At 45.7% G+C, this 22912-nt stretch overlaps 1 protein-coding gene across 34 annotated transcripts in view; it reads right to left on the bottom strand.

Moving 5' to 3' along the window:
- Positions 1-22204, bottom strand: part of DENND1B (DENN domain containing 1B) — a 279101-nt gene extending 256897 nt beyond the window's left edge. For 16 of the 34 annotated variants that reach the window (XR_015143011.1, XM_086343207.1, XM_086343188.1 and 13 more), the window contains exons 1-2: positions 11669-11738; positions 9462-9526 (exon numbers count right to left, since the gene is read on the bottom strand). Coding sequence is in view for 25 of the 34 variants with exons in the window: in XM_086343188.1 (XP_086199314.1) it covers positions 9462-9526; positions 11669-11685 (82 nt within the window). In the remaining 9 variants the exon portion in view is untranslated. Of the gene's footprint in view, positions 1-9461; positions 9527-11668; positions 11739-11898; positions 12035-22002 lie in introns of those variants that run through there. The other 18 variants (XR_015143006.1, XR_015143008.1, XR_015143009.1 and 15 more) reach the window with 9 other exon arrangements.
- Between the last annotated feature and the right edge of the window lie 708 nt (positions 22205-22912).

Here is a 22912-nt window from a genome sequence, read left to right as displayed (position 1 = left end):
GGTAAAAAAAAAAATAGCCTTTCAAAGCTCTACACATTAAATTTTTTTAAGATTTAAGAAATATAAAATAGATGTTGGAAATACAGCAGAACCTTTTACTAACTTCACTGTGATAACAGAGTATAACTTAACACGCCACTATTGAACATCATCTGTATGATGACAACTTCCAAAAATCTGCAAGAGATCCAAAGACAGGCTTGTCCTTAAACACCTAAAATCCAGTGTTCACAGAGAGCAACAAAGACCAAGTTCAAGGTGGACTATAACTGCCATGAGGCAAATATCAAAAGGATAATTACTCAGCGACTTCTTTTTATATCTTTTACTTCTGTAGCTTCACTTCCACAAATTTCACCTGCTTGATAAAGTTGTTACATTCTTAAAGAAGATAAGATACTGATAGTAATACCTCTCAATACCTTTCACAGTTTTCATTCTTCTTCTTTAAAAGCCATCTTAGTACCTTAATAATAGTGCTTCAACAGTTGAACAAATAATCACTGAACAGATATTTAGGGTCAGACACTGTTTCAGGCTCTGAGTAAACAAAACTAAGCCCCACAAGCCCCTGCCTAGGCAGTTGACACCATAGCTGAGAGACTGCTTCTTAATCAGCTTCCTTAGTCACAAGTATTTAGACCAAAAGCAATATATTCTTTACTCTTAATTAGTCACAAGATTCTGAATATGAAGTACAACTACCTTTGGAACGAGATAACTGCCTGGAACCCAACTGAGAGCTGATGAGACATGTGGCTGTCTCCCCTCCATCACCTGAGGACACCCCAGGCCCCCCAGTCCCTCTGCACAGCACTCAGGGACCTGCCCTCCCCACACTGGGCGTGGACACTGCAGAGCAGACCACAGCCCTGACACCACCACAGTCCCTGACCTGAAACTGACATCCTGTGAGAATGCCATCTTCTCAACTGCTCTGCCTCTGTGCTCGGCACATAACTGGCACTCAGAAACACGCGCTCAATGAATGAAAGAAGACTGAGAATCTCCTATGACATTCACACTCTTCTTGCCATTTTCGTCTTTTGACTGATCCCTGTTAAAAGATGCTAATGTAGTATCACAACAACTCTGGTCTAGCCTAGCATAGGGGATGTTCTCAACAGGCGGCTTTCTCAAACTGCTGCAGAAAAGGTCAAAGCTATTAGAAAATGCTGATTATTTTAGGGGCAGCACAGCCTAATGGTTCGAGAATCAGAAAAACAGATTCAAGTCGCAGTCCCACCTCTGGGAGCTGTGTGTTACTTAACCTTTCTGAGATTCCATATCCTCATCTTTATGAAAATAACAATCCCCACTTCATGTGGCTGTACTAAAGAGAATATGTAGACTCTTTCCCAGAAAAGGCAATGGCACCCCACTCCAGCACTCTTGCCTGGAAAATTCCACGGACGGAGGAGCCTGGTGGGCTGCAGTCCATGGGGTCGCTAAGAGTCGGACAAGACTGAGCGACTTCACTTTCACTTTTCACTTTCATGCACTGGAGAAGGAAATGGCAACCCACTCCAGTGTTCTTGCCTGGAGAATCCCAGGGATGGGGGAGCCTCATTGGCTGCCGTCTATGGGGTCACACAGAGTTGGACACGACTGAAGCGACTCAGAAGCAGCAACAGCAGCAGACTCTTTCCACAGCTACTGACACACTGTTAAATATTAGTTTTATTTCTACTTCTGTAATACATCTAACTGGAGGCCTAATCAGAGAAAATAAATTGGTAAATTAGGTGCTGTAACCATGCCATCACTTTATTTCATTAACTGGGAAGTTACAAACCAAAAAAAAAAAAAAAGAAGTCTTAATGAAATTCACTCTAAATATACTTACACACATATTAAAGCTGTTAACCACAACCTACAAACGGAGTATCACTATAAACCGGGAAAATGAGAAAACCCAACCGACAGAGGTATACTTGATCCTCAGTTCAGAGATCTTTGCACCACAGCAAGTTTGCATCATTCTAATTAATTCAGGTGTACCCGGCTTTCTTTAAAATTAAAATGCTCCCCTGAGGGCTGTCTATCAGGTGTTCACACCTCACTGTGAATTACTTTCATCAGATAAATACATTAAGTAACACCACCTACTGAAAGCAACTGTGATTTGAGGAATGGTGAGCCAGGTCCGTAGGGCAGGGGAGGGCTGTGCCGGGCTAGCTGGCCAGGGTCTCCGTGCACTCACGGGGCAGCACGACGACGAGGCACACACCTGGAGAGCTCCCAGGGTCAGAAAAGCCATTAAAGTGATGCCCTTTACGGACACTTCCAGGTCCCTGATTCTACGTTCTCTGGTGAAGTGTGCCCAGAGAACCCAGAGCCTGAAACAGTGTCTGACCCCAAGGATCTGTTCAGTGAACATGTGTTCAACTGTTGAAGCACCATTATTAAGGTATTAAGATGGCTTTTAAAGAAAAAGAATGAAAATTGAGAAGGGTACTGAGGTATTACTATTAAAATCTTTTCTTCTTTAAGAATGGAACAACTTTTACCAAGCAGGTGAAATTTGTGGAAGTGAAGCTACATTAGTAAAAGATATAAAAAGAAGTCGCTGAGTAATAATCCTTTTGATTAAAGCTGCAAAATTAAACAACATGTGAATAAATAAAAGCACCTAATGAGACAAGTTACAATCAGAAAACGAGCTCTGCAGCATCCCTATCAGAGTGAGAATCGATAAACGCTGAGCCCTGAAGATGACTCGCTTCCTACCCTCCAGGCAGCTGCGGGGAGGAGGGGGTGATCTCAGAGCCAAACATTCTCAACTACGTTCCAGGTAGAACCGAAGGGTCTGTCTCGGAGGTGCGCCCCTGAAGAGCCACAGGAAACTCTGCCCCTGGTTAGCAGCTATGAGAAAATAAGCGCTGCTTTCTGCTCCAACATGGGGTACGCTGTCGGAGCTCTCACTGAAGATTTGCTCTAATTCATCCTGGTGCGCCTGGGGTGAGAGAAACTCAAGAATTCCTTAACCAACACGAAGCTGGAGCAGAAAAGCATCGTAACCGCATTTTACTCACAGATTTTGTTTTCCCCCCACTTCAGGCAACATGTAAATCTCCTAGACCATCTTATGTATGATTCACCAAAGTTCTACTCTCTAAATGCCAGGGTTTTCTGGGGTTTTCAGCGTGTGTGGAGGGGTATCAATGGGCTTCAAGGCGGCCTCCACAAACACACATACACGGCACATGTTCCAGTAAATCCTGTGATGGGAGGCAGGGGCAGAGTGGATGTAGGGCCTGAATCGGGGCGGGGGGGCCTGAGTACAGGAACCCCAAACAGCCCCGCCCCAGGCAGAGGGTGACAGGTTAGTAATGTCCCCGCAGGGCTACCCTGGTGGCTCAGTGGTGAGGAGTCTGCCTGCTGATGCAGGAGACGGGGGTTCGATCCCTGGTCCAGGAAGATCCCACACGCTGCAGGGCAACTAGGCCCGGGCACCACAATCGCTGAGCTTGTGCTCTGGAGCCTGGGGACCACAACTCCTAAAGTCCGCACACCTGAGACCCGTGCTCCACAAGAGAGAGGCCACCACGGCGAGCGGCCGCCAGAGAGTAGCCCCCGCGCGTCACAACGAGAGGAAGCCCACTCGCAGCAACAGAGACCCAGCGCGGCCAAAAATAACTACATGAATCTAAAAATTAATAACGTCCTCGCTGCTGCCCACCAGCCAGCACACACTGAGGGTCACGTCCACAAGCGCAGCCTCTGTGAACTCACTGGACCAACATTAATCTGACCAACAGTCAGACACTGCGCTCAGACCACTTTCTGTCGTGCATTCTGTAAATGCTAAACACGCCAGCGGCTGCACTACACTGTTCCTTAAGAATACAGTCGCTGGGTCACCGGCTGGTACTCTGAAGAGGTCACTTGGAGCAGGGCAAGCAGACGCTAAGACCTGTCTGCGTGTCTCTGCATTACTATCTTAGAGGTACCTGAAGAACGTGATACAGGCAGAAGCAAAATGTTACGAATCTGTGTAAACAGTATCCCTCAAGGCAAAAACCTATCAAATGCAAAAGGGAGCTCAGCAGGACACAGTCAGGATTCTTTGGCCTACGGTTGTGATTTTAAAAACAGGAGACAGTTAGGACTATTCACATGAGCTGGAGATCAAAGGACGGAGCATCTGATACTGACTGGGCTGGAGAAACTGATAAAAGTGGAAAGTTGGTGGCAAGGTGGGATCTGCTCCTAAGAGAAGTTACTCTCTCTGGCTAAAGAGAATGGCATAAAGAAGACAAGGTCTGCTAAAAGATGCACAGAAAACCACCAATAAATAAAAATGTTAGCGCAAAGATTCACTAAATATGGACATGGAAATCCTAAGAGTGGTGCAGTGTGAATACCACAAGGGCAAGGCTCAGTAAGCATTGTGGAATCACACCTCATTCATTAACTTCCCAGAAGACACTGTATTCCTGCTTAAAAAAAGTACCTGTGCCACACAGTTTATACTCCAGAACTAAAGAGCCTCTTGATGAGAGTGAAAGAGGAGAGGGGAAAACTTGCTTAAAACTCAACATTCAGAAAACTAAGATCATGGCATCTGGTCCCATCACTTCATGGCAAACAGACGGGGAAACAACGGAAACAGACTTTATTTTTCTGGGCTCCAAAATCACTGCAGATGGTGACGGGAGCCATGAAATTAAAAGACGCTTACTCCTTGGAAGGAAAGTTATGACCAGCCTAGATAGCATATTCAAAAGCAGAGACATTACTGTGCCAACAAAGGTCCGTCCAGTCAAGGCTATGGTTTTCCCGGTAGTCATGTATGGATGTGAGAGTTGGACTATAAAGAAAGCTGAGTGCCAAAGAATTGATGCTTTTGAAGTATGGTGTTGGAGAAGACTCTTGAGAGTCCCTTGGACTGCAAGGAGACCCAACCAGTCCATCTTAAAGGAAATCAGTCCTGAATATTCATTGGAAGGACTAATGCTGAAGCTGAAACTCCAATCCTTTGGCCACCTGATGTGAAGAACTGACCCATTTGAAAAGACCCTGATGCTGGGAAAGATTGAAGGCGGGAAGAGAAGGGGACGACAGAGGATGAGATGGTTGGATGGCATCACCAACTCAATGGACATGAGTTTGAGCAAGCTCCAGGAGCTGGAGATGGACAGGGAGGCCTGGTGTGCTGCAGTCCATGGGGTTGCAAAGAGCTGGACACGACTGAGCGATTGAACTAAACTGAACTGACTTCCCTGTGCGAAGCTACTACACATGAGAGCCAACAGGGACACTAGATTTAAATACGTAGTGAGAAGTGAGAAAGTGTTAGTCACTCGGTTGTGTCCAACTCTTTTGCAACCCCATGCACTGCAGCCCGCAGGGCTCCTCCATCCATGGGATTCTCCAGCAAGAATACCGGAGTGGGTTGCCATGCCCTTGCACAGGGCATCTTCCCAACCCAGGGATCGAACCCAGGTCTCCCACATTGCAGGCGGATTCTTAAAATATCTACATGTTATCAAATCTACTAAAAACCAATAGACTGAAATAGAGACTCTGGAGCCAGGCTGCTCTGGGCAAGTTACTTCATCTTTGCCTGCGGGGTTTTTTATCAAGTATGCAGGACTGGCTGTCGGTGACTCAGGCACCACACAAGTAGGGGCTACGGCTCCTGCCCCTGTAGGTGCGGGGGCAAGAGCACAGAACAGAAAGCAGGGGCGTGGGGCCGCTGCCCAAAGGGAAACCCCCGGAGGAGGCGTCTCGCACCCTCCTCCGGCAAGAGCCGCTCTTCAGTTCCCTGAATCTTCCTGGGGAAAGCAGAGGTGACACGCCTCCAGTAAGTTCCGCAGTGAGAACTGCAGGCAGCCCGTTCCTGCTGGCTGAGCCTCCCTGACGGCTGGAAGCGAGAAAAAGACGGTGGACCAGGTATGATGACGGCGGCCAGCTTGGAGGTCTAATGGGAAGAGCACCGAGAGCTAGATGCCAGCACCTGGCTCTTTGGGGGTGGGGCAGAAGCTACCAGAGGCGCTGCCCTGCCCAGAAAGCAGCCACGCGGAGACACCCCGGCCACTGGCCGGACGCCCCCGGCACCCACCCTCCAACACAAGAGAACGCACCAGGGACACACCGACCTGCTCACAGCAGTACTGAACGCCCTGTCACATGTGACGGGTGCTTTCCAAAAACTCATGCAATGCCCTTGAAACAAGTCCAAACAGGTGAGAGGAAGACTGTCCCTCACCAGGGCCAGCCGTTATCAGCTACATCTCAACAATGCCATTTCTTTTTTTTTTTTTTTTTGAGACTATTTATTTATCTGGGCTTCCCTGGTGGCTCAGCAGCAAAGATTCCACCTGCCAATGCAGGAGACAATGGTTTGATCCCTGGGTTGGGAAGATCCCCTGGAGAAGGAAATGGCAGCCCGCTCCAGTACTCTTGCCTGAGAAATCCTATGGACAGAGGGACCTGGTGGGCTACAGTCCACAGGGTCGCAAAGAGTGGGACGTGACTTAGCAACAAAACAACAACAAAAAAGTACGTATTTATTTGTCTTGGTCGTGCCCCAAGACATGTGGGAATCTCAGCCCCCCAACCAGGAATCAAACCCGTGTCCCCTGCACTATCAGCTCAGAGTCTTACCCACAGGAACTGCTAGGGAAGTCCCCTATGATGCCACTTCAAATCTCTACCTACATCCTAGTTACCGAGGATCTGCCTCTGAAGACATTTATGATCTAAATCATTCAGGACAAATAAAGGAAGTTAAAACTTCTCTATTAAAAAGTAAATACGAAACATGCCAAATACCTTAATTATCAATCTTAGCATAAACCAAGTTTACCCTAACCATCGTACTTCCTACTGGATCAAATAGATAGTCATCAAAAAATACACCAATATACTGAGAAACAACAACTCATTCAAAAAATAAACCAATGTTTTAAGAAAAGCAAAGAGCACTTTAATTGATTTCCATTCTCCTCTTCCCTGCTAGTTGTTTAGTGTGTCATTCATGATGATCTTGTCATTCCACCCCTACCCCCACCGATGGCTACTTTAGGATCGGTCAGCCCCAAGCCCACTTGGGCCACTGGGACCCAACGTTCTGGGGATGTGGGGAAAGAAACTACCCCCATTAGGACCATGACAAGGCAGTGTCTGCCATCCCCAGAGTTATAAACAAGAAGCAGGGTTCCTGCCTGTCTGAGAGCCACGCTACCACCACAAGGAACCTAAGTCTCCCAGTGGCTGCACTCCTGTGGGTGGCGAGCCCAGAGGCAGAAAGAGCCGAGGTCTCTGGTGACCTACTTCTAAACTTCCTTTTATGAAATATTAAGTTTCCTTATTATTTAAATTGGTTTCATGTTGTACCCTAAAACATAATTTACACATTTTGTTTTACATGTCCATTAGAACATAAGAATGTCGTCCATGTTCATGTAAATGTTAGCAAAAAAGTGTTCTATTTTAAATAAACTGATGCCCATATGAGACTCATTAAATACATAGCTCTCACTGACAGTTAAATAAAAATATCTGAATAACTTTCTGGAGTAATTTCTGGACATTCTGCCCCTCAATAATTATCAATAAGACAGAAAACTATTTTTAAAACATTTATAAACATCAAACTCTCAATCTGACATAAAACTTTTGTTATTTGGTAGTGTTACTTTTTAGAGCACAAAAAGGGTAACTCTTAGACCCTAAAATATTAGTCAAGTTCACAGTGTTTAAGTCACAATCAAAAAAGAACTGATGCTAATGCTTTTTACATAATTAAGTTTAGCTTTTTAAAAAAAATCTTTAGACTTTGCTGCCAGTGAGCTATTTTAATGGAATACGTGGGTAGGACAGATTAACTGCAACCTACAGAGAAGCCAAACATGTTTATTTTAACCACTTATAATATTTTCAACTTCATCGTGCTACATAAACAGTTAAAATACAAAGATGTTTCCGATGAGCAGTGATTTAAACAACGAAACCAAAAGAGCAAGAAGGTAATAAAAGAAGGGCAGAAGTAGAAGATGCCTACTGAAAAGGCTAGCTCCTAAAAAAACAGATAAAGGCAGAGAGAGGAGGTAAGGAGTAGACCACTCGGGACCCCCCCAACACAGGCATGGAGCTGGTGTTCCACGAGGCAGGCCCATCCTTTCGTCAGGAATCAGCATGCATTCAAAATGGCAGAGAAACCCACGCTGCCCAAAGGAATTTAGCCTGTTCTACAAACACGGCAGGTCAGCATTATTTCACACACCTTAGCTGATGTTATGGTAGATATTGTGAAGACTTATTCCTATCATAAATACACTACAGAATACATTTAAATTGGAGCTGAAAAAAAAAAACAAAAACGTATCCATTGGACTCTTCAAAGAGAACGTATTTGGACCTGGAAAGACCGTAAGCAGACTAATACACACAGGAAAACAAAAGATAACCTCTTCAACCGGAGAAAGCTCACGTACAACCTAGGATCTCTCCTTGCCTGGGGGACAAACCTGACCACAGCTGTGGCTCAAGCAGGCCTGAGTGGGGCAGGCAGGGCCACTGGAGCCAGGAACAGGCCTGCCTTCCTACCTAAAATTAGCCCTGCCCACCTCACCGCAGCTGGGCTGGGCACGTCTATTTTAAGGTGCGCGACTCCAGATTGCTTAGGAGCATGTAATTGCCGGCCAATTTGGGGAGCTGCGAGTGTGGAGAGACTTCCCAGCCAGCCTCAAGGGTGGACAACCAGTCTGGACAAAAGTCTCACACTGAATCATCATGCTATCTGGGGTCTAAGTACACGGGTGGTGAAGTCATCCACGGGAGAGATCCATGAAAGATACAACACAGGGACAGAAGGCAGAGAAGACGAGCAAGAAGAGACAGCGCCTCCTCTCATCCACCAGCCCTCCCCCACCACCCAGCACACACACACACACCCCCCACAAAAGTAGGGAGGAAACCAACAACAGGCATGATCCTGAGGTGTCCTCATCATCTCGGGAGATTATGATGTAGCAACTGACAGCTGAAACCCCTTCCAGGTAACGCCACAGGGCCGTTTACCGCCCTCTGAAAGCCCCTGGCTCCCGGGGTAAAGGCCGCAGAGAGGGCTGCCCAGTCCACATTCCACGTCTGGGGAACTTGAGATGGGAACTGGTATGGCTCCCGCTTGTACCAGTGAGAAAATTTTCACCAGCGTTTTAAACAGGAGCTGAATTTTCAAGAAGGAATGGAAGAATATCCCCGTAAGTAACAATAACGTCATCAACAAAGTTGTGAGTTACACGGCACTGACACACTCCTGAAATTTAAGCTACACAGATAGCATTCCTGATTCCCACCACCTTAGAGCTAAAACTCAGCCTCTATTTTCCGACTGGAACTTGAGACACCAGACACAGAAGGTATATTTAATACAAGTCCTGTCCTGATACCACTGCATTCCACCTGTCTACACCCTAAGCGTTTCTTCTGAACTAGCAAAACACACGTACCTTCATTTTCAGAGGCATGACATTTCACTTTCAATACCAAGTCAAAGGTCCTTTCTGGATTTTCCCTGAAAGAAAAAGAACTTTGTTAGTATTTCTTTCCTATGACAAACTTTATATTCTCTTAATTCTAATAGTTAATCTTGTTCTTGTCTCAATAGATTCCATGTAACGATATGACCAGGCTTCCCAGGTGGCTTTGTGGTCAAGAAGCCACCTGCCAATTCAGGTGAGACCCAGGTTCAATCCTTGGGTCGGGAAGATCCCCCAGATAAGGAAATAGCAACCTACTCCAGTATTCCTGCCTGGGAAATCCCATGGACAGAGGAGCCTGGCGGGCTACAGTCCATGGGGTCACAAATGAGTGGGATGCAACTTAGCGACTAAACAAAAATAAACTACATGATCACAAAGGAGAAGAAATAAAGTGTTTTCCTGGTTCAGCAACTTAAGCGCACTGAGGCTAACAGTTCAGAGACTTCGGGAAAACATTTAACTTCTCAGTCTGCTTTCTCACCTAGAAAGTACCTTGTTAGGGTCACAGAACAACTGTGAGGATTACAAATCACATAATACATGTGGAAGTACTTTATAAAGTATTAAGTGCTATATAAATAGAAAGCATTGCCTTTATCTTATCAAACCAAAATTGAAAAGCCAGAACGTTCCTAACAGGCGCTACCTTTCCCCACCAGCAGAGTTTAATGGCAGGTTCTCTGGCTTTTATCAAAGGACTTGCAATATAGACACAACGGAATGACTGGTTCCAGCTGCCACGTTCTAGAGCACAATGAAACACTCATAATGGTCCTTAAAAGTGGAACTTTGCGTATACTGTCTTGAGACAGAATTACAGTAGGGAAGCACGCTTTAAGTGCCAAACTATACATAGCCTCCGAGGCCAACCCAAAAAGATAACGTCAACTATCTGGGAAAACTGGACTCCTATTTCAATATTGGAGTTGATCACTAAGAACAGTAAGGTTTTGCTTCATTCAGAAGTTATCAACATTCACTAAATGCTCACACATTCAAGGTATACTTTGTTAATTTCAAGAAGTGAATGGAAATCTACTGAGACATCTTGTTTAGAAACACTGTGTTCTTTTTAACACAGTTCTGTTTTAATCTCTTTCTGCCAGAAGATAAAAGATCAAGCAACATCTGACACCACAAACTCCATGTGACCAAAGTGTTAATGTATTTGTTATTTCTGCCACTGGAGTCCTTGGTTGTCTGTGCACTGGCTGTTTTTAATCATGCATTTCCCTCAAGAAACTAACAGCTATGTTGGCTTCTAAGCAAGCGCTCTATTTTTTAAAATTTATTACAAGAATCTAGAAACAGAGAAATTGGCAAGCCATATAAATTACTCTGCAAATTCCTCAGCCGTCCCACTATTAAGTTGCTTCAATGAGAATAATCTGAACTCAGGTGAGCCTCCCTCCTAATCCAGTTAATGTCAAAAGATACACTTTTTTAAGTCCCATACCTAGCACCCTCCCCCAATATATCAAACACTGAAGAAAATTATTTTCCTATTTTCCTAAGTCTTTAGAACCTCTCTTAAGTGTAAATACAAAATACTCTGTAACACTGGGAAATGATAAAGGCTTTTAACGCTAAAAGAAATATATACACGATATTCATGAACTCGGGTAGGTGGGGTGGGGGTTGGTTTAAGAGGGTGTCAAAGGAAGAAAGAAGGAATTTTTTGCAAAGTAAGTTTCCGGAGGAAAATATAAAACTCCTGCCCCTAAGATAACTGAAAGAACACCACCACACTGTTCAGATGGCTTTTTGCTTGCTCAAGGTCCTGAAGAAAAGCCCAAGGGGCACCCAAGGGTGCTGCTGACCACACGGAAAACACGCCCTCCGCGAGCCCCTTCTGCCGGCGCCGGTATTCCACGCCCGGGGCACCTTTCTGCCCTGAGAAGGGGCCGGAGGAGGGAGACCCGGGGCCGCCGGTAAACACCCTGGAAGCGCGCCGGGAAGGCAGTCACGCCCGAGCCGCCTGCCCGCCCGGCGCGCGGCGGGGGGAACCGGCCTCACGTCCGCCTGCCGCCCGGGACCCGCAGCGCCGCGCCGGCGCCCAGGCCTCCGCCCGGGCCGCGCGCCCCCCGCCGCCCGCAGGCCCGCGGCCTAGGCCGCCCAGGGGAGCCGGGGTTGGGGGGCCGGGGTCCGCGGAGGGGCCCCCCGCCCGCACTCACTTGGTCCTGCAGTCCATGGCTACATGTCGCGGGGCGCGCCCGCCCGCCGGCCGCCGCGGGAACGGCTGCGCGCAGCGCGGCGGCCCGGCCCGGCGGAGAGGCCGCGCCCCGCCCCGCGCCTCTGTGACAGCGCGGCCGCCGCCCCCGCCCCCGGCCCGGCCGCCCCGCGCTCCCTGCACCGCCCGCGAACCAGGAAGTGGGCGCGCGGCGCCGGCGCGGGGCCGCCTCACCTGGGCCGCGCGGGCGCAAGCGGGCCTGCCCGAGGGCTCGCTGCGCGCCCGACCGCCAGCTGCTCGCGCGGCCTGGGCGCCGGACGGCCGCGTGCGCCCCGGGCCTGGGCTCCGGGAGGGGACACTCAGGGCCGCCGACCCCCGCCCCGGAAAGCCAAGTACCCGACAGGGCACCCGGACCCCGCGGTGCGCGCCGCGTGCGCCCCCGGAGCCGGCCCAGGCTCGGGGGAGGGGGAGGGGGCTGGGGGATTGCGGTTCAGGGCCGTGCCCCCGGGGGTGGGGGTGCTCAGGGCCGCCCCCGCCCCGCCCCGGAAAGCCAACTACCCGACAGGGCACCTGCACCCCGCGGTGCGCGCCGCCCCGCACGCGCCCCGCGTCCGAGCAACCGTTAACCCTTGGTGTATGTGGAGCGCCGCGTGGCTTTCAGGCTGCACATCCCGATCGCCAGGCGCCGCGCTCGGCCCCTGGCCTCCCTGTCACTGGGCCTGGGTACCTCCTAGGGGATCCAGAGCCGCCCCCTCCTAAGTCAGGAAGGTTCAGAGGTGCACCTGCTCAGGAACCCAGCCCGGCAGCCAAATAACACTGCTCTGCTGCCCCTGCACGTCGTCGGGGACACAGACCTCCCCCCATCACGGCCGCCATGTGGCCAAGGACTCACTTAGGGACCCTTCCATGGAGGGGCAGGCCTTGCGGGTGCAGCCCGAGGGCAGAGGGGCCTGAACTAAGAGCTGCCGCGTGCAGAGCCCTGGGGAGCGCGGGAGCAGCTTGTACGCACCGTCCCAGCCCTTGCGGTCACTCTACGTGACAGGCTCTTTCACCAGCATCTTATGAAGAAGCGGGCCAAGCCATCCCATGGTGATGGCCAAGCCGGACTTAAGACCAGGTCTACCCTGTACCGCCTCTCTCCCTCTTGTGTGGCCTCCTGCGTGGGATCTACCGAGAAGAGAGGTAGAAACAGTCTTACTTAGGATGGACGTGCGAAGGTGGTCAGGGCTAGACGGTTACACAGAGACCTTCCGGAGAAGGCTTCTCCCGTCGTCACCACCCCTGACACATTGCCTCCGTGTTTTTCATCCCAATAGAGGTTGCTTCGGAGCTTCTTCATGCAAAAGGAAAGAGGATGAGAAGAAACCAGATGTGGTATGAATAGAGTGAGTCATGAGACATACAACTCAAAGGAGGAGGCTTGGGAATTAAAGAATTTAGAATCAAGAACCTAAAATTAAACTCAAGTATACCAGCCCTCAAACATTCTGGCCAAAGACGACGGTTACTTGGTGAACAAAGTAACAGTCATGATGCATGGCATAGTCACAGACCTGGTAGTCTAAAATGAGCACAGGACATAATGGGGAAACAGAAAAATTATGTTTTGGCAAATGTGTTGTCATAGCTTGACTTGGGGTGAGACACTTCAGTTTCTCAGTTCCTACATTTGTAAAATGGGAATTATTACTTGTGTATCACATGAACAATATGATGTTCAAGTTTAATAAAAGTGCTACTAATTGTGTGATCTTTTGAGAAATCAAACTGTAGATTTCAGTTTCACAATGAGGCAAAATACACCACATCATCTTTTTTCCCAAATAAAACTCTTTTCTACATAAGAAGTTACTATAGTGCAAAGCCTTGAAAACACATCTATAAATTCGAAAACCACTTCTGCTCCAAGCAGACTTCTCCTTTCATTATAATTAATTCTTCTCCAAAGAAAAGAACCCTACTTGAGGTGCCTACAGGAATTTTACTACTAATACAATTGTTTTCCCCAACCATTTGTTGGGATTTAAGTGACAGTCATCGCTGGGGAAGGAAGATCCCCTGGAGTAGGGCATGGCAACCCACTCCAGTATCTTGCCTGGAGATCCCTGGACAGAGGAGCCTAGCCATGGGGTCGCACGGAGAAGTGACTTAGCCCAAGTGCACACAAATAACAATCATACCCCTGCATATTGTTTTAAATTTACTCTAAGTATATATAAAGAGGAAATACTGCATACCTACACACAAAACAAATCTTTTTTAAACCAGCTTTTAGGCTGACCACGATGCAGAGGTTTATATATCCTGATACTACTGAGGTAAAAGGGATAGAAACACAGATGGACACAATTTGTATGTTTGTTTAAAATTACTGAAAAAAAGATTTTGTATACAGTTATGTTAGTGAGGTTTTATTGAAACCAGTGGTAAGATTTTAGCAGTTTTAGAACTTTTGACACAACTGGTAGAGAACTCTACAAAGGGCAAGCCTTCAAAGTGGTGTTAGATCTTCCTAACATCATATTTCAGCAGTAATATTTCCTACTTGACAACTAATGTGAGCATATTTCTCTCTCAGGACTACAAAGAGAAATATTTCTACTATGGGAGAAATAACCTCAGATATGCAGATACCGCTTTAATGGTAGAAAGTGAAAAGAAACTAAAGAGCCTCTTGATGAAGGTGAAAGAGAAGAGTGAAAAGGCTGGCTTAAAACCCAGCATTCAAAAAACTAAGATCATGGCATCCGGTCCTATCACTTCATGGCAAAGAGATGGGGAAAATGTGGACACGGTGTCAGATTTCATTTTCTTGGGCTCCAAAATCAATGCAGATGATAACTGCAGCCACGAAATTAAAAGACGCCTGCTCCTTGGAAGAATAGTTTTGACAAACCTAGACCAGTGTATTTGGAGAAGGCGATGGCACCCACTCCAGTACTCTTGCCTGGAAAATCCCATGGACGGAGGAGCCTGGTAGGCTGCAGTCCATGGGGTCGCTAAGAGTCGGACACGACTGAGCGACTTCACTTTCACTTTTCACTCTCATGCACTGGAGAAGGAAATGGCAACCCACTCCGGTGTTCTTGCCTGGAGACTCCCAGGGACGGCAGAGCCTGATGGGCTGCCGTCTCTGGGGTCGCACAGAGTCGGACATGACTGAAGCAACTTAGCAGCAGCAGTAGCAACAGACCAGTGTATTAAAAAACAGAGACATCTGCTTATCTACAAAGGTCTGAATATTCAAAGCTATGGTTTTTCCAGTAGTCATGTGTGGATGTGAGAGTTGGACCATAAAAAAAAGTCTGAGTGCTGAAGAATTGATGCTTTCAAACCGTGGTGCTGGAGAAGACTCTTCAGAGTCATTAGGACAGTAAGGAGATCCAACCAGTCAATCCTAAAGGAAACCAACCTTGAATATTCATTGAAAGGACTGATGCTGAAGCTGGAGCTCCAGTACTTTGGCCATCTGTGGAGAAGAACTGACTCATTGGAAAAAACCCTGATGCTGGGAAAGATTGAGGGCAGAAGAGGGCCACAGAGGATGAGATGTTTAGACAGTATCACTGACTTGATGGACATGAGTTTGAGCAAGCTCCGGGAGATAGTGAAGGACAAGGAAGCCTGGCGTGCTGTAGTGCATGGGGTCTCAAACAGTCACAACTGAGCGACTGTAACAACAACAGCAGTCAAAGTACATAACCTATATGTGGTCAAAGAACTTAGTCTATAAGCTAATAATATTACAATGTTTTGAGCTTGTTTTAATTGTGCGTGTTTGTAAAGAATCTATGTTCTTCAGCTCTTGGGTAAGGTGTTCTAGAAACACATCCTTGGGAAATTCTCCGGTGCTCCACTGCTTAGGGCTCTGCACTTTCACTGCCAAGGGCGCAGGTTCACTCCCTGGTCAAGGAACTAAGATCCCACAAACCACATGGTGCAACCAAAGTATAAATAAATAAAAGATATGTGCTTGATCAATTATTATGTTTGTGCTTTTGACATCTTCTATTACCAGATTTGCATACGCTTGATACAATTCAATTAATAAAAGAGATGACTTAAAATCTAATTGATGATGGATTCACCTATCTCAATTTAAAGTTCTTTCAGTTTTTGCTTTATATAGTTTGGGCCTATGTTATTATACACAAGCCACTTTATAATTGTTATTTCTGCCTGATAAACTTACATTATGTTGTAACTTTCTGAAACTCTAGCAATGCTTTTGCCTTAAGTGTCTAAACAGCTTGCTCCTGATGAGATCAGTTCAGTTCAGTAGCTCAGTCGTGTCCAACTCCCTGCGACCCCATGAACCGCAGCACACCAGGCCTCCCTGTCCATGACCAACTCCCGGAGTTTACCCAAACTCATGTTCATTGAGTCGGTGATGCCATCCAACCATCTCATCCTCTGTCGTCCCCTTCTCCTCCTGCCCTCAATCTTTTCCAGCATCAGGGTCTTTTCAAATGAGTCAGCTCTTCACATCAGGTGGCCAAAGTATTAGAATTTCAGCTTCAACATCAGTCCTTCCAATGAACACCCAGGACTGATCTCCTTCAGGATGGACTGGTTGGATCTCCTTGCAGTCCAAGGGACTCTCAAGAGTCTTCTCCAACACCACAGTTCAAAAGCATCAATTCTTCAGTGCTCAGCTTTCTTTATAGTCCAACTCTCACATCCATACGTGACCACTGGAAAAACCATAGCCCTGACTAGACGGACCTTTGTTGGCAAAGTAACGTCTCTGCTTTTTAATATGCTGTCTAGGTTGGTCATAACTTTCCTTTGCCTACTATTAGTATCAATATATCTCCTTCATCCTATTACATCAAAACTTTCTAAGTCATTATGTGCAGATGTATCTAACTAATGTGAATTTTGACTTTCAATCTAGTCTGATAATCACTCTTAGATTGAGCGTTTAGGCCACTGCATGTTTTATAACTGCTGACATATTTGAGTTCATCTCCACCATGGTGTACTTTGCATTCGTCTTCTCCGGGTCTATGTTCTCTTTATCTCATCTTTGTCTTCTTTAGAATTAATTTTTCTTTTATGCTTTCAGTTCTCCCTTGTTCTAGCTTTTGGAAGTTCTGTGGTCTGTTTCTACTCACTTAGTGACTAACCTGGAAATTTTAACAGACAAATTTATGTGATTAAATCCAGAATTTATCAATATATCAATCTTCTCTCAAACAACACACAGACCTTTGAAATACCATCCAAAACTATAACACATTACTGATGTTGTTTTATACTGTCCATGTTTGTTTAAATTTACCCAGAAGTTTACCACTTATTTTGCTCTTCTTTTTTTTTTTTTTTAAATTATTTTTTTAGCCATGCCACATAGTATGTGGGGCTTCCCTTGTGGCTCAGCTGGTTAAGAGTCTGCCTGCAATGCAGGAGACCTGGAGATACCCGTGTTGGGAAGATCCCCCAGAGAAGGGAAAGGCTAACCACTCCAGTATTCTGGCCTGGAGAATTCCATGGACGAAGTCCATGGGAGAAGTCCATGGGGTTGCACAGAGTCAGACATGACTGAACAACTTTCACTTTCACAGTATGTGGAACTTAGTTCCCTGACCAGGGATCCAACCCACACCCTCTTCATTGGAAGCAAGGAATCTTAACCACTGGACTGCCAGGACCCTGCTTCTTTCTTACTTTCAGCTTCTGTCTCCCGCCTAGGACTGCCTTCCTTCTGTCTAAAATACAGGCCACAGGTACTGACCGAGCCTCTCACTTTTTGTTTGGATGAGGAATATATATATTTCGCCCTCATTCCTAAAAGATATCTTCACTGATAAAGAATTCTAAATTGACATTTCTTTCTGTACAATGTCAATATCATTATTCTGTCTTCCAACATCTCCAGTTATAATTTGAATTTTGAAAGTAATCTTGAAGTGTAATCTTTGTCTCTACTTTTAAGATATTTCATTTGTCTTTAGACTTCTAGATTCTCTATGAAGCATTGAGATGAAGACTTTTTTAATCCCTTCTTCTTGGTTACTCTGCATTTCTTGATGCTGGCCTGGTGAATTCCATCAGTTGTGGGAAATTCTGAACATCATCCTTGCTCCTCTTTCCTTCTGGGACTATGACGATACACATATCTCTTTCTACCTTCCATTTCTCCTAATATCTCTGTCGTAGTTTCTTTTTCTTTATCACTGTAGGCTGGATTTTGGATAACTTTATAAATATCTTCCTTTTCATTAATACTTTCTGTGGCTTTGTCTTATCTTCTGTTAAAGTCAGACATTTGGTTTTTTACCTGTATTTTATTTCTAAAGCTCTGTTTGGTTATTTTTAAATCTGCGTTCTCTTAAAATGTGTAACCAACTAAGACCTATGTATAGCACAAGGAACTCTGTTCAGTGTTATGTGGCAGCTGAATGGAAGCGGAGTTTGGGGGAGAATGGATACATGTATGTGTGTGGCTGAGTCCCCAACGCTGTTCACCTAAAACTACCACAGTATTGTTAATTGGCTCTGCTGCTGCTGCTAAGCCGCTTCAGTCGTGTCCGACTCTGTGCGACCCCACAGACGGCAGCCCACCAGGCTCCCCCGTCCCTGGGATTCTCCAGGCAAGAACACTGGAGTGGGTTGTCATTTCCTTCTCCAAGGCATGAAAGTGAAAAGTGAAAGTGAAGTCGCTCAGTCATGTCTGACTCTTAGCGACCCCGTGGACTGCAGCCCACCAGGCTTCTCCATCCATGGGATTTTCCAGGCAAGAGTACTGGAGTGGGTTGCCATGTCCTTCTCCAGTGCATGAAAGTGAAAAGTGAAGAGTGAAAGTGAAGTCGCTCAGTCGTGTCTGACTCTTAGTGACCCCATGGACTGCAGCCCACCAGGCTCCTCCATCCATGGGATTTTCCAGGCAAGAGTACTGGAGTGGGGTGCCATTGCCTTCTCCATAATTGGCTATACCCCAATACAAAATAAAAAGATTAATAAAAGTTTAAAAATCTGCTTTCTCAACTCATGTTTCAAGCCTTTCCCTAATTTCTTAAAATATATTTCAGTTCAGTTCAGTTGCTCAGTCGAGTCCAACTCTTTGAGACCCCATGAACCGAAGCATGCCAGGCCTCCCTGTCCATGACCAACTCCTGGAGTCCACCCAAACTAATGTCCATGGAGTCGGTGATGCCATCCAACCATCTCATCCTCTGTCATCCCCTTACCCTCCTGCCCTCAATCTTTCCCAGCATCAGAGTCTTTTCAAATAAGTCAGCTCTTCACATCAGGTGGTCAAAGTATTGGAGTTTCAGCTTCAACATCAGTCCTTCCAATGAACACCCAGGACTGATCTCCTTGCAGTCCAAGGAAATCTTGCAGTCGAAAATCTTCTCCAACACCACAGTTCAAAAGCATCAATTCTTCGGTGCTCAGCTTTCTTTATAGCTCAACTCACATCCATACATGACCAGTGGAGAAAACATAGCTTGACTAGACGAACCTTTGTTGACAAAGTAATGTCTCTGCTTTTTAATATATTTAACATATTTTAAACTCTATTTCTGATCATTCTAATCTCTGAAGCATTTGTGGGTATGATTCTATATCTGACTTTTTCCTTCTGCCTCTTACTTATGGTCCCTTCTTTGCTTCTATATTTGGTGGCTTCCTTTTGTTCCTTGGAGCTTTAGACATGGAAATGTTGTGAAAGCTGGAAGGAAGTTGAGTTCTCTGGAGGGGGTGTTCATTTATTGCTGGTAGATGTTGAAACTTTTCAGACAACCCTTGTGGAATCTGGCTTTTGGTTATGAATACTCCAGGAGGATTAACTCTGCTCCAGAGTTTGAGACACTCAGTGTTCCTTGAATCCCTTTGAAGTGCCAGGTCCGTTCAATTCAGTTCTTCAGTCGCTCACTCGTGTCCGACTCTTTGCAACCCCACGGACTCCAGCATGGCAGGCCTCCCTGTCCATCACCAACTCCCGGAGTTTACTCAAACTCATGTCCGTTGAATTGGTGATATCATCCAACCATCTCATCCTAATGTCTAGGCTTCCCAGGTATCTCAGTGGTAAAGAATCTTCCTACCAATGCAGGAGACCTGGGTTCAGTCCCTGGGATGGGAAGATCCCCTAGAGAAGGGATGGCAACCCACTCCAGTATTCTTGCCTGGAGAATTTCATGGACAGAAGAGCCTGGGGGGCTACAGTCCATGGGGTCACAGAAGAGTTGGACACACCTAAGTGACTGAACAAGAACAATAATATCTACCTTCCTCAAGTCATACCCAAATAGCCCCTAACTTATACACCCTTACATATTAATGTTATGGAGAAATCAAAGTTCAGGGCATTTAGTGAGACTAGTGTCGTGCTTCAAAATGTATTCAATTCAATTCAGTCGCTCAGTCGTGTCCGACTCTTTGAGAACCCATGGAACTGCAGCACGCCAGGCCTCCCTGTCCATCTCCAACTCCTGGAGTTTACTCAAACTCATGTCCATTTAGTCAGTGATGCCATCCAACCATCTCATTCTCTGTCATCCCCTTATCCTCCTGCCTTCAATCTTTCCCAGCATCAGGGTCTTTTCAAATGAGTCAGTTCTTCGCATCAGGTGGCCAAAGAATTGGAGTTTCAGCTTCAACATCAGTCCTTCCAATGAATATTCAGGACTTATTTCCTTTAGAATGGACTAGTTGGATCTCCTTGCAGTCCAAGGGACTCTCAAGAGTCTTCTCTAATACCACAGTTCAAAAGCATCAGTTCTTTAGCGCTCAGCTTTCTTTATAGTCCAACTCTCACATCCATAGATGACTACTGGAAAAACCATAGCCTTGACTAGACTGACCTTTGTACTCATGAGAGGGTTGTGTCTAAAAGTTCATTTCTAAGTTAACTGTTTGGAACTGAAAACCTTGAAATAAAATGAAGCTCATGGCAAAGTAATGTCTCTGCTTTTGAATATGTTGTCTAGGTCGGTCATAACTTTTCTTCCAAGGAGCAAGCATCTTTTAATTTCATGGCTGCAGTCACCATCTGCAGTGACTCTGGAGCTCCCCCACCCAAAAAAAAAAAATCTGTCACTGTTTCCATTGTATTTGGTTGGCCAAAAATCTCATTTGAGTTTTTCCATAAGATCTTATGGGAAAACCCACAAAACCTTCTTGATAATACTATGATAACCATAAAGGTAATCCCTGGCCTCCTAACCCCCATCCATTTACACAATGTATCCATGCAGACATAGGCCTTAGACATAAATGAAGAGACACTGACAGCAGGAGTACCTGCCCTGACCGCTCCGTCCCCTGTGGAGTGTGGAAAGAGGAACAGTATTGTCAACTCAAGAACCGTATTTCTTAAATAATATCTTAATATTGCCTTGAGTTTAAAACAACTTAGCTAGACTCAAATGGGCCATGAACTTCATTTTATTTCAAGGTTTTCAGTTCTAAACAGTTAACTTAGAAATGAACTTTTAGACACAACCCTCTCATGAGTACATGAGATCCAGTGAGGCGTTCCCTAACATTGCATGCTGCAATGCCTCCGAATATTCTTCCTGGTAAAACTTTATTAATAGTACAGCCACCTTCATTTATTTTGGAAGAAAAATCCTTTATATAAAGTATATAACAAGTCAAATTTCTTGAAGTCTTTAGAAAACTATCTTGAAAATATTTTAGTAGGACCTGCCTTTTAATACCAACTGAGATAGCATTGTTAAAAAGAATATTCTTTAAGCGTGTTATTCCTTTTATACTTAACACCAATATCATGGATTTGAATCTAAAGGTAAAAATCTCTTTCAGAATGATATATGAACTACTTTTAAAATAGAGAGAAAGTAGATGAGATTTGGGAGCAGTATCTCTCCTGAACATATTCTTACCTTGAGTTGTTTTCACATCTCTAGGCCTATAAAGTTAGCATTCTATATTAATTTGAAAGCCAGCTTTGAAAATTATCTTCCAGTTTGGGGACAAAGGGATCAGACCATTCTTAACATCTTTACTAACAAATCTGAACATATCCAAATGCTTATAAAATTCAAATGGGAAAGGATATTTCTTTCTTCTGCTATTAAACTTGTAGTGAAAAAGACTTTTAGTGAAATTCCCAAAAATAATACAGCAAAGAGATTCTCTCCCCCTCACCACCCCATTGCAGGTGATTTGCCCCAAATTAGGAAGTCACACTCTCTTACCTCTGACCACCTTCAGCTAGTTACAGCAAAGAGATTCTCTCCCCCCCGCACCACCCCATTGCAGGTGATTTGCCCCAAATTAGTAAGTCACACTCTCTTACCTCTCTTCCCCCTACCACCACATTTCAGGTGATTTGCCCCAAATTAGGAAGTCACACTCTCTTACCTCTGACCACCTTCAGCTAGTTCAGTTTTACCTTTGTTCTTCAATTCGCCAGACATTGGAAGAGTTTAAACAGTCCTTGCAGTTAAGAAAAAAGAATATTCGGAGCAGAGTTATCAGCGACCAATGGGAACCAGAGAAGACAAGCTTTCTTGGTGACCCTGGCTTGCAAGAAGCGGAGCGGTGTTTGTGTAACCCTGCTCAGTGTGTGGGAAAGACTGCTAACCCCGCCCACCAGACACTCCACGGAAATAGACATCTGCATTGTCGGAGGCTCTGCTCACACCCACCTGATACTCTGCGGAGCCTGAGTGATCACACCCGATGAACAATGACAGTGGAATTTACTGGAAGGAAGCAGAAGAGCAGCTAATGTGATGTTACCAGTGCAACGCGGTCAGTAATCCTTAGAAGCAGCCGTCATCCGGATGCAAACAGAGAAATGATTCCAACAGATTCCTGTATGGCAAGTTCTACTTTGCTAAAACACAGTGACGAGGCAAACATGACATGCACTTAGATCTGAGCGACTCTAGGGAGAAAAAGAGCACTGTGTTTTCTAGGGAAAAAAAGAATACAAGCAAACAGAACTCAGTCAAATATAGCTGAAAAGGTACAGCAGAAGGTCCTTGAAGTGGTACACGGAGATTCTAAACTCCTGAATGTTTGACTATTTTCCACTTCCGTATTGGTGCAAATGAGAAGATACAAATCAACAAGGACTGAGAGGTCTCCTGGTCGTCATCTTATCTCTCTGCTGATTTTTCTGGTGTCACAGATCTGAAACACAGGCAAGTATCTTGGCTTGTAATCTTCCCTGGGAAGGAAGGAGCCATGGATGGAAGCTCCATGAAACTGATCATGGTCTTCCTAGTTCGGTGGGGATTTGCATGCTTTGTAGAGAGGACTCAGT

This window comes from Bos grunniens, chromosome 16 (genome assembly GCF_055505025.1).
Source record: "Bos grunniens cultivar Pamir isolate PY7600 chromosome 16, Bosgru_T2T1.0, whole genome shotgun sequence".
NCBI lineage: Eukaryota > Metazoa > Chordata > Mammalia > Artiodactyla > Bovidae > Bos > Bos grunniens.
This window is presented reverse-complemented; position numbering and strand designations above follow the sequence as displayed.